Source organism: Chelonia mydas, chromosome 17, assembly GCF_015237465.2.
Source record: "Chelonia mydas isolate rCheMyd1 chromosome 17, rCheMyd1.pri.v2, whole genome shotgun sequence".
In the NCBI taxonomy this organism is placed as follows: domain Eukaryota; kingdom Metazoa; phylum Chordata; order Testudines; family Cheloniidae; genus Chelonia; species Chelonia mydas.
Genome location: NC_051257.2, coordinates 22,761,034 through 22,773,398, shown reverse-complemented (window position 1 = coordinate 22,773,398; position 12,365 = coordinate 22,761,034). Strand labels below are relative to the sequence as shown.

At 46.9% G+C, this 12,365-nt stretch overlaps 1 protein-coding gene across 2 annotated transcripts in view; it reads left to right on the top strand.

The window, feature by feature from the left end:
- LOC102933916 (eosinophil peroxidase) overlaps positions 1 to 12,365 on the top strand; it is an 80,058-nt gene that overhangs the window by 58,911 nt on the left and 8,782 nt on the right. For both annotated transcript variants that reach the window (XM_043531291.1, XM_043531292.1), the window contains exons 10-11: positions 5,841 to 6,087; positions 8,115 to 8,285. In XM_043531291.1, the coding sequence (XP_043387226.1) occupies positions 5,841 to 6,087; positions 8,115 to 8,285 (418 nt within the window). The remainder of the gene's footprint in view (positions 1 to 5,840; positions 6,088 to 8,114; positions 8,286 to 12,365) is intronic.

Genomic DNA, 12,365 nt, shown 5'->3' with positions numbered 1-12,365 from the left:
TCCAGTTTTTCTAAACAGTCCCGAACCACTTCTTTCTTCACAGAGGGCTGGTCATCTCCTCCCCATGCTGTGCTGCCCAGTGCAGTAGTCTGGGAGCTGACCTTGTTCGTGAAGACAGAGGCAAAAAAAGCATTGAGTACATTAGCTTTTTCCACATCCTCTGTCACTAGGTTGCCTCCCTCATTCAGTAAGGGGCCCACACTTTTCTTTTTGGGCCCACACTTTTACCAGCTTAGGTTAAAACTTCCCCAAGGTACAAACTATTTTACCCCTTGCCCTTGGTTTTCCACTGCCACCACCAAACATTTCTCTGGGTTCCTGAGAAAACGTTGTTTGGAAACATCTTTCCCCCAAAAAATCCTCCCAACCCTTGCACCCTACTTCTTGGGGAAGGTTTGGTAAAAATCCTCACCAATTTGCATAGGTGACCACAGACCCAAGCCCTTGGATCTTAGAACAATGAAAAAAAGCATTCAGTTCTTGAAAAGAAACATTTTAATAGAAGAAACAGTAAAAAGAAAAGAATCACCTCTGTAAGATCAGGATGGTAAATACCTTACAGGGTAAATACCTCAAAACATAGAGAATCCCTCTCGGCAAAACCTTAAGTTACAAAAAAGACACACAAACAGGAATATTCATTCTATTCAGCACAACTATTTTCTCAGCCATTTAAAGAAATCATAATCTAACACATACCTAGCTAGATTACTTACTAAGTTCTAAGACTCCATTCCTGTTCTGTCCCTGGGAAAAGCATCACACAAACAGACACAGACCCTTTGTTTTTCTCCCTCCTCCCAGCTTTTGAAAGTATCTTGTCTCCTCATTGGTCATTTTGGTCAGGTGCCAGCGAGGTTACCTTTAGCTTCTTAACCCTTGACAGGTGAAAGGATTTTTCCTCTGTCCAGAAGGGATTTTAAAGGTGATTACCCTTCCCTTTATATTTATGACAGCCCCATTCATTGCTTTAGGGTCTCGAGTGCAGATAAGAACATAAGAATGGCCATACTGGGTCAGACCAAAGGTCCATCCAGCCCAGCATCCTGTCTACTGACAGTGGCCAATGCCAGGTGCCCCAGAAGGAGTGAAACTAACAGGTAATGATCAAGTGATCTCGCTCCTGCCATCCATCTCCACCCTCTGACAAACAGAGGCTAGGCACAGCATTCCTTACCCATCCTGGCTAATAGCCATTAATGGTCTTAACCTCCATGAATTTATCCAGTTCTCTTTTAAACCCTGTTATAGTCCTAGCCTTCACAACCTCCTCAGGCAAGGAGTTCCAGAGGTTGGCTGTGCACTGAGTGAAGAAGAACTTCTTTTTATTTGTTTTAAACTTGCTACCCATTAATTTCATTTGGTGGCCCCTAGTTCTTATATTATGGGAACAAGTAAATAACTTTTCCTTATTCACTTTCTCCATACCACTCATGGTTTTATATACCTCTATCATATCCCCCCTTAGTCTCCTCTTTTCCGAGCTGAAAAAGCCTAGCCTCTTTAATCTCTCCTCATATGGGACCCATTCCAAACCCCTAATCATTTTAGTTGCTCTTCTCTGAACCTTTTCTAATGCCAGTATATCTTTTTTGAGATGAGGGAACCACATCTGTACGCAGTATTCAAGATATGGGTGTACCATGGACTTATATAAGGGCAATAAGATATTCTCCGTCTTATTCTCTATCCCTTTTTTAATGATTCCTAACATCCCGTTTGCTTTTTTGACTGCCGCTGCACACTGCATGGACGTCTTCAGAGAACTCTCCACGATGACTCCAAGATCTTTCTCCTGATTAGTTGTAGCTAAATTAGCCCCCATCATATTGTATGTATATTTGGGGTTATACTCAATAATGGTGATCATTTAAATGTCAGCACTATTAACTCTTCTGCAAATTGGTTATAGTATGCAAGAAAGGAGGGACGGGATGTCACAGATCTGCACAGGCTGCTGGAAACAGCATCTCCCTTTGGAGCCACAAGTGGATGGTGTTTGGGAGACACTGCCACTTTCAGCCCTCATCTGACTTGTGGAGCCGAAAGGTCAGAGGGGAGGGGCAGAGCCCCCCCAAGAGGGAGGCCAGTGCCTGAGCTCTCGGCTGGGGAAGCTCCCCTGAGAATTCTTACTCACCCAGCGGCACTCTGGCCCTTCGGCGGCACTTCAGTGGTGGGTTCTTCAGTGCTGCTGAAGACCCAGAGTGACCGAAGGAACCAGTTCTTCAGCTTCTGGCAGCTCATCACTGGTTAGAAGGGACCGCAAGGGTCATCTACTTTAACCCACTGCCAAGGATTTCTTGTGTCAAAACCAGATTTCTCAAACTGGGGTTTGCGGACCCCTGAGGGTCCCTGAGGGGCTCTGCTGATCTCCCCATCCCTCCATCAACTCCTGCCCCTCCCTCCCAGCACTTCCTGCATGCCAAAAGTCTGGCAAGGCAGTGGGGCTAAGGCAGGCTTCCTACCTGCTGTGGCTCCGTGCCGCTCCTGGAAGTGGCCGACATGTCCCGGCGGCCCCTGGGGGGTGGTGTCCGCACGTTGCCCCCGCCCCAAGTGCTGAGTCCGCAGTTCCCATTGGCCGTGAACTGCAGCCAAAGGGAGCTGCAGGGGTGGTGTCTGTGGGCAGGGGCAGCGTGCGGAGACCCCCTGGCCCCGCAGCCTTGGAGTCGCTGCCAGAGGGATGTGCCAGTCACTTTCGGGAGCTGCCTGAGGTAAGCACTGCCCGGCTGGAGCCTGCACGCTTCACCCCCTCCTGCACCCCAACCCATTGCCCCAGCCCAGAGCCTGCTCCCACACCCAAACTCCCTTCCAGAGCCTGCACCCTATTCCCTCTCCTGCACCCCAACCCTCTGCTCCAGCCCGGTGAAAGTGAGTGAGCATGGGGGAAAGTGAGCAACAGAGGGAGGGGGGATGGAGTGAACAGGGATGGGGCCTTGGAGAAGGGGTGGGGCATGGCCTCAGGGAAGGGGGCAGGGCAAGGGCTGAGTGGAGGGCCTTGGGGGTCCCCGAAAAATTTTAAATCAAGGGTGTCCTCGGGTTGCTAAAGTTTGAGAAGCACTGGTCTTAACCATACAAGACAGCCTGCTATCCTGCCTCCTTTGGAAAACCTCCAGTGTGGGAGTTTCCATGACCTCCAGAGGCCTCTGTTCCATTGCCCTACTGCTCTTACAGTTAGGAAGTTTTTCCTGAGATTTAATCTAAATCTGCTATGCTGTAGTTTTTACCGATTTCCTCTTGTACTGTCCTCTATGGCAAGAGAGAACAACTTTTCTCCATCTTTTTTATGGCAGTCTTTTAAGTATTTGAAGATCGTATTATGTCCTCCTTTAATCTCCTCTTTTCCAAACTAAACATACCCGGTTCCTTCAGCCTTTGCTTATATGGCTTGTGTTCCATTCCTTTGATCATCTTTGTCCCTCACCTCTGGATCCTTTCCAGTTTCTCTTCATCCTTTCTACACATTGGTGACCAAAACTGGACACTGTACTCCAGCTGAGGCCTAACCAGCTTTAGGTTAATACAACCTAAAATTGCATTTGCTTTTTTTTGCAACAGCATCGCATTGCTGACTCATGTTGTGGTTGTGATCCACCACAACCCCCAGAGCCTTCTCAGCAGTGCTGCTGCAAAGCCAGTTTTCCCCCATTCTGTATTTGTGCATTTGGTTTTTCTTCCCTAAGTGTAGCACCTCACATTTGTCTTTGTTGAAATTCATTTTGTTGTCTAGCCCAGTTCTCCAGTTTATCAAGATCCCTCTGAATTTTAGCTCTACCCTCCAAAATGTTGGCAACCACCCCCAGCTTTGTGTCATCTGCAAACTTGATCAGTGTACTCTCTATACCTACATCCAGGTCATTAATAACAATGTTAAACAACACTGGGCCCAGAACAGATCCCAGTGGAACTCCACCCAAGACCTCCGTCCAATCTGACATCATTCCATTAATAGTTACTCTTTGTTTGTTGTTGTTTAACACATTATGTATTCACTTAATGGTAGTTCCACTGAGCCCGAATTTCTCCCACTTACTTATCAGAATGTCTTGTGGGACTGTGTCAAAAGACTTGCTAAAGTCAGGGTATTTATGTCCACCGCATTCCCCCCATCCACTAAACGAGTTACCCTGTCAAAGAAGGAAATCAAGGTGGTCTGACATGATTTGTTCTTGGTAAATCCATGTTGGCTGCTTGTGATCACCCTTCAGCCTCCAGGTATTCGCAAATTAACTGTTTTGTACATTGCTCTAGTAGCTTCCCAGGGATGGAGGTCAGGCTGACTGGTCTGTAGTTTCCTGGCTCCTCCTTTTTCCTCTTTGTAAGATGAGCCCCAGATCTGCCCTTCTTCAGTCTTCCGGGACCTCTCCTGTCATCCATGAGTTTGCAAATATTATTGCCAGTGGCTTTGAGATTTCTTCAGCTAATTCCTTCAGCACCCTGGGATAAATAACATCAGGCCCCACTGACTTGAATTCATTCAGATTAGAATTCATTCAGAAGATCTCTGATGTGTTCTTTACTTTTCCCGATCTGCGTCCCTTCCCCTTTACTGTCTATGGTAACTTCGCTAGTCGTCCAGTCACGTGTTATTTGGTGTGTGAAAACTGAAGCAAAGTAGACATTGAGCAGCTCTTCTTTCCTATCATCTTCCATTACCAGTTCACCTTCTCCATTGAACAGCGGACCCTCAGCATCCCTGATCTTCCCTTTTTTGTCTGACATATTTGCAGATCCCCTTCTTGTCTCTAACGTTCCTTGCCAGCTGTAACTTATTCTTTGCCTTGGCTCTCCTGATTCTGTCCCTACACACTCACGCTATCCCATGTATCCTTCCTTGGTGCCATGCCCCTCCTTCCATTTCTTGTATGGATCCCTTTTGGTTTGTAGATAGCTATGAAGATCCTCATGCAGCCACATTGGCCTCTTGTGGCTTTTCTTTTCTTTTCTCTGCATTGGAATAGCTTGATATTGAGCATCTAGGATTACATCTTTTAGGAACCACCAGCCCCCTTTGACTGGCAAGGTCAAAGAAATGTGCCTTGCACCTGGAGTGGAAAGCAAGGAGATATGGGATGGTCCTTGATTCTTGGGGGATTTCATTGCACTGTGTCAGACTAAACCCAGAAAAAGTCTTGTCTCCTACACCGATGATCTTTACTCTGATTGTTGAGAGTTCCATTGTGCCAGAGGTGCAGAGTTGTCGATCACAGGTTTCATCCGGGAGCTTTAGCTAGTCTTTTAGATACCCTGGGACTGAGACCTTGAACTTAATGTGAAATTCTATGGTAAGCAAGTGTAGGAAGTAGAGGACAGGTCTGATGTGCTCACAGTAGCCTGCTGGGGCGTGTTTTAATTCTTTTCTGAGCAAACATGAAGGGTAGAAACTTTGTTATTTGTAATGAAAGCTGAGATTCTGAAACAATTGCATGGCTGGGGAAGCCGCAGCCATATGCAGAGGACTTTTGTGCTGACACCCAAATCTGGCCTGCCCAAGGATGCATCACTGACCATGTGATAAAATGGCCAGGTGTAGAAAGGACCATGAGTCTGTGCCACAAAGTTAGGAAGTAAGTTACAATCTGGTACCTGGGACTAAAGTGTGTTTGGGTGAAAAGAGTGTCTGGCCAAGTCAACAGAGAGATTGTGGGGTAGCCCCTGTCCTGTGCACTTTCTCTGCTCCCATTTTGTACAAGCACTTGCCCTTTTATTGCGTGTTCCCAGACAGGTGGTTTTGAAACAGTTACATAGAATAACTCTTGGGAGATGAGCATAGCCCTCTCTACACTCCCAGGGAGCTGATGGTTGGTGCCATGAGTGGATCATCCTCTCCTTGTTTTCCCCAGATTATAACCTTCAGAGACTACTTGCCCCGCCTGCTGGGAAATAACTTCAGGACAGCGATTCCTTTCTACTGGCGGTACAATGACTCTGTGGATCCCCGAATATCCAGCATCTTCACCATCGCTTTCCGCTTTGCTCACGCTTCGATTCAGCCCTTTGTGTTCCGCTTGGATGATCATTACCAGCCTGTAGGCCCCCCAACCCTCCTCAGCAAAGAATTCTTTGCTACGTGGAAAATTGTGACACAAGGTAAAACCCTTCCTGCAGTCCTACTCTCCGCTGTCCCACACCCATTCTGGTCAGACACTTCCCATCTGCCACTATGGCCAGACTTCACAACAGGATACATCAACATAGGGGTCATTGTCTCAAAATCAGCCAGTGAATCCTGCCAGTCACCAGTGGCCAAAGCATCTTGCCATCCCAGCACAGTTCCTCTGAGTGGTCAAAGTAGAAACCGTCCTCTTGGGGAAGCTCACAGCTGGTTGGTTAAATGTTTATAGTTGCTAATAAAATCACTGAAGATAAACATTTTCCTGAGAGGGGAGGAAAAAAGACCTGAATGCAGGAAGTTTGGAGTTATGTGAGGTACTTACATGGTCCCCATCACCATATGGTCTGGGTCTCTCACAATCTTTAAGGTTTCAGAGTAGCGGCCGTGTTAGTCTGTATCTGCAAAAAGAAAAGGAGGACTTGTGGCACCTTAGAGACTAACAAATTTATTTGAGCATAAGCTTTCGTGAGCTACAGCTCACTTCATCCAATGAAGTGAGCTGTAGCTCACGAAATCTTTAAGGTATTTATCCTCACAACACCCCTGTGAGATAGGGCAGACATCTGGCATCGGCCACTGTCAGAGACAGGACACTGGGCTAGATGGACCCCTGGTCTGAGCCAGGATAGCCGTTCTGATATTCTTACTGTCCCCAGTTGTAGATGGGGAACTGAGGCCCAGAGAGAATGAGGGAGAGATCCACAAAGGGATGTACGTGCCTAAATCCCAGATTTAGGGGACTAAATCCCTGTTTAGGCACCACTGCAAGTCACAAAACCCCCACTCAGCTGCCATTTAACCCTTTAGGTGCCTAAATGCATTTGCTGTAAATGCTCCCTTGGGGTCTATGGTTCTGCCCTGACCATGTTCCTCCACCTATCTTCCTGCAGGACCCAGTCCAGTGGGTGTGCTCAGAACATGCCTAACGCTACACAGAACAGTCAGGCAAGGAGGGAGGAGGAGGCAGAGCTGGCCTCCCTTATAGCCTTTAATCCAGTGGCTAGGGTACTCACCCAGGAAGGGGGAGGCCCCAGTTTAATTCCATCCTCTTCCTGATGAGGAGAAAAAGTTTGAAGAGGGCTTTCCCACCTCTTAGGTGAGTGCCCTAAACACTGGACTATAGGGAGATTCTCATGCTTTCTCTGGCCCAATTAATATTTCGTTACAGTAGAACAGCTTTCACATGAGAGACTGACAGCACTGCTACCAGAATATCCCATAGTCCAGTCATTAGGGTGTTCATATGAGCAGGGGAAGAGCCTTGGTCAAATCCCTTCTTCATATCAGGCAGAGGAGGGAATTGAACTTGGTCTCCCATGTCCTGGGTGAGTGCCGGAACCAGTGCACTGAAGGTTATACAGGAGGCAGCTTCCTCAGTGTTGTGAGAAGCTAGGCAGCCACCTAAACCTCCTGACTCCAGCAGAGGGGTTCCTGGCTGTGGATTGCTAGCAGAGATAGGCTCCTTCCTGCAGCCTGGATTTGGGTGCTGAACTCTGCGAGGGGGTGGGGCTTAGAACACTGCCCTCTGATTTGCCTCCCCCGTTGGCTAGTTGGGGTGGCTCCCCACCAAGCTTTGGTGGAGCCTTTCCTCGGGTGCCTCTCTCCCCCACCCCCCCATACACTTATGCCTACCTCAGGCTTTGTGGGTCCCCTGATTTTCCAGGCATTGAGAAGTGAATCTTTACAATGGCCATGCACCTTTTTTGGATTGGGGCCAAGTATCTTGCCCAAGGCCTCCTAGGAAGTTTGTGATGGTGCAGGGAATTCAACCCAAGTCTCCTGAGTCCCAGGTCAGCATGTTAACTGCTGGACCACCCTCCTTTTCTGAAGGAGCACTTTTCCAGATATCAGGAAATTCAAAGCTTAGGTTCCCAAGTCATCTACTATACCAGTAGATGTATGAACAAAAGCCCAGCTGGGGCCTCTGTTTCAAATGCAGTGTCCATCCCTAATGTTGTTGGATGTGGAAGGCCGTTTACTAGTAGCTGTTTAATTCCTGCAGGTGGCATTGACCCTATTCTCCGTGGCTTGATGGCTAATCAGGCCAAACTGATGACACAGAGGCAAATGGTTGTGGATGAAGTCCGGGATCGGCTGTTTGAACAGGTCATGAGGACTGGACTGGATTTAGCGGCACTTAACATGCAGCGGGGCAGAGATAAAGGTCTCCCAGGTGAGGATCCCAGCTGGCTCCATCTCAGAAACAAAACTCCAGAGGAAATGGAAATACCAAAATGCCAAACCGCACAGGAATGAATGTAAATTGCAGTATATTCTAGAAACGTAGGGAGAAAACCAGACAGTTCCATAATGGAATACAGAGAAATGTAGTCAACCTTAAGCCATCCACATACCCTGGGACAAAAAGTCTGACATGGAGAGTAAATATTGACAGCACAGTGTTGGCTGGGATCTTGCAGGGATCTCTTCTGGGTCCTGTCTGCTTTACTGTGCCACAGTAAACCAGTAGGTAGGAAAGTGGATGAAGGGAAAGCAGTGGACGTGTTGTTCCTTGACTTTAGCAAAGCTTTTGACACGGTCTCCCACAGTATTCTTATCAGCAAGTTAAAGAAGTATGGGCTGGATGAATGGACTATAAGGTGGATAGAAAGCTGGCTAGATTGTCGGGCTCAACGGGTAGTGATCAATGGCTCCATGTCTAGTTGGCAGCCGGTATCAAGTGGAGTGCCCCAAGGGTCGGTCCTGGGGCCGGTTTTGTTCAATATCTTCATAAATGATCTGGAGGATGGTGTGGATTGCACCCTCAGCAAGTTTGCAGATGACAATACACTGGGAGGAGTGGTAGATACGCTGGAGGGTAGGGATAGGATACAGAGGGACCTAGACAAATTGGAGGATTGAGCCAAAAGAAATCTGATGAGGTTCAACAAGGACAAGTGCAGAGTCCTGCACTTAGGACGGAAGAACCCCATGCACCGCTACAGACTAGGGACCGAATGGCTCGGCAGCAGTTCTTCAGAAAAGGACCTAGGGGTTACAGTGGACAAGAAGCTGGATAAGAGTCAACAGTGTGCCCTTGTTGCCAAGAAGGCCAATGGCATTTTGGGATGTATAAGTAGGGGCATTGCCAGCAGATCGAGAGACGTGATCGTTCCCCTCTATTCGACACTGGTGAGGCCTCATCTGGAGTACTGTGTCCAATTTTGGGCCCCATGCTACAAGAAGGATGTGGAAAAATTGGAAAGAGTCCAGTGGAGGGCAACAAAAATGATTAGGGGACTGGAACACATGACTTATGCAGAGAGGCTGAGGGAACTGGGGATGTTTAGTCTACGGAAGAGAAGAATGAGGGGGGATTTGATAGCTGCTTTCAACTACCTGAAAGGGGGTTCCAAAGAGGATGGCTCTAGACTGTTCTCAGTGGTAGCAGATGACAGAACAAGGAGTAATGGTCTCAAGTTGCAGTGGGGGAGATTTAGGTTGGATATTAGGAAAAACTTTTTCACTAGGAGGGTGGTGAAACACTGGAATGCGTTACCTAGGGAGGTGGTGGAATCTCCTTCCTTAGAAGTTTTTCAGGTCAGGCTTGACAAAGCCCTGGCTGGGATGATTTAATTGGGGATTGGTCCTGCTTTGAGCAGGGGGTTGGACTAGATGACCTCCTGAGGTCCCTTCCAACCCTGATATTCTATGATTCTATGAAAGTTAGCCACTGACTTAGCAGCCAGGGTGGAGCTAAGAGCTGACTGGAGTTAGATGCTTAGCAGCATAATCCTTTGTGTTCACATCACATTGCACAGAACGGTGCAAACAGTCACTGATGAACTCTTCTCTTTGTGTCACAACAAACATATTATCTTCAGTTGATAAATGGCAAAACTGGCATGGAAGCTAATGACTTGTCTGCAAGAATCATTGCCAAGCCCGGACTAGAATTCAGGAATTGCTGCATTCTAACTCTGCCCAGCTCCTGAACCACGCTGCCTCTTTGATTCAACAAATCGCATCTTCTCACATGTCCTGTGTGTGGCTCAAAGAATCATAGAAGATCAGGGTTGGAAGGGACCCCAGGAGGCCATCTAGTCCAACCCCTTGCTCAAAGCAGGACCAATCCTCAACTGAATCATCCCAGCCAGGGCTTTGTCAAGCCTGACCTTAAAAACCTCTAAGGAGGGAGATTCCACCACCTCCCTAGGGAACCCATTCCAGTGCTTCACCACCCTCCTAGTGAAAAAGTTTTTCCTAATATCCAACCTAGACCTCCCCCACTGCAACTTGAGACCATTGATCCTTGTTCTGTTATCTGCTACCACTACTTATTGTGTGGCAGATGTGCCCCTGCTGTGAGCAGGTCAGTGCCCTCAGGAGCCAACCGTAACACCTCACAGCTAAGATTGCAGAAGTGGAGGAGTCATAAAGAAAAGTAGCAGGTAGAAAAATGATAGTGGATGCCTTTAACTCCCCTACGATTCACTAGACCATGGTGAGTAGGAGTAAGGAGGTGATTTTACCTCTGTGTACGGCATTGGTGGGACCAGTCTTGGAGTGTTGCGTCCATTTCTGGTGTCTCCAATGAAAAAAAATGATGACAAATTGAAGATGGTGCAGAGAAGTGCCACAAAGAAGATTTGAGGGCTGGAGAAACTTACAGTGAGAGACTTAAAAAACTCCACCTGACTAGCTGATCAGAAAGACGATATAGAGGTGACTGGACTACACTGTTTCAGTACCATCATGGGGAGAAAAGCCTGGGTGCTAAAGGGCTCTTTAATGCAGTGGAGACAGGCAGAACAAGAGCCAATGGCTGGAAGCTGAGGCCAGACAAATTCAAATGGGAAATATGGCACAGATTTTTAATAGAGGGTGATTAGCCATTGGAACAAGCTGCCAAGGAAAGTGGTCGATTCTCACCTCCTTAAGTCTTCAGAGCAAGACTGGAGCCTTTCTAGAAGAGAAAAGGAGGACTTGTGGCACCTTAGAGACTAACAAATCCGATGAAGTGAGCTGCTCACGAAAGCTTATGCTCAAATAAATTTGTTAGTCTCTAAGGTGCCACAAGTCCTCCTTTTCTTTTTGCAGATACAGACTAACATGGCTGCTACTCTGAAACGTTTCTAGAAGAGATGCTTTACTCAGACACATTTCGTTGGGCTCAACACAGGAGAAGCTAAAATTTCTGGCCTGTGTTACACAGGAGGTCAGACTAGATGATCTAATAGTTCCTTCTAGCCTTACACTCTATGAATCTGGGAATGGTTTGGAGTATCAGTTTGGTACCAGAATGACACCTTTTTACATCAGCCTGTTGAGGTGCCTACAGAAGAAGAAGCAATTCTCAATTCAGATGTGGTCTACACCAGGAAATTAGGTCAGTATCACTACATCGCTCAGGGGAGTGAATAATCCACACCCCTGAGTGACACAGTTAAACCAACCTGAGCCCTGGTGCAGACCTAGTTCTGCCTCTTGGGGAAGTGGAGTACCCATGTCGACAGGAGATGTAGGTAGCGTCTTCATTGAAGCACTGCAGTGGGGCAGCTGCAGCGTTTTCAGTGTAGACAAGCCCTTAGTCTTGGGTAATAGACAGGAGTTAATAAAATTAAAATGGAGCATAGAAGCTTCCTGGGCTAACCGTGATCACTGCCCAGTTAGGCTGATACTGTAACTAGGATAGCATTGTGGTGGGAAACTTAATAAGGCAGACTTCAAAACTATGAGGAATGGTGATAAATTCACAGTTTTCAAGGCCAGAAGTAACCTCTAGGATCTAATCTGACCAGCATAACACAGACCATATAACGTCAGCCTGTCATTCCTGCAGTGGAGGGAATAATTCTTCCCTGCTATATAAGGCAACACAACTGGGTCTACTACCAGGTGTCTGAACTAGAACAGAACATTTACAAAGATACCCAAATTGATTAAAACCCTCTAAATGAGAATAATTTACTCCCTCCCTTGCTAATCTGTTCCAATGCTTCATTACTCTCACTGTTAAAAAGCTGCCATTTATTTCTCATTTGAATTTGTCTAACTTCAGCTTCCAGCCATGGGATCTTATTCTGCCTTTATCTGCTAGAGCAAAGAGCTCCCTAATGCCTGGTGCCTTCTCTAGATAGGCAATTATTGACAGGATTAAAGAGTCTCTTAATCTTTGTTTTGATAAGTGAAATACATTGAGCTCATTAAATCTCTTAGTGTAAGTTGTACTTTCCAGACTTCAAATGATTCCTTAGCTCTTCTCTGAACCCTGCCCAGGTTTTCAATATTATTTTTAAAGTGTGGAGACCAG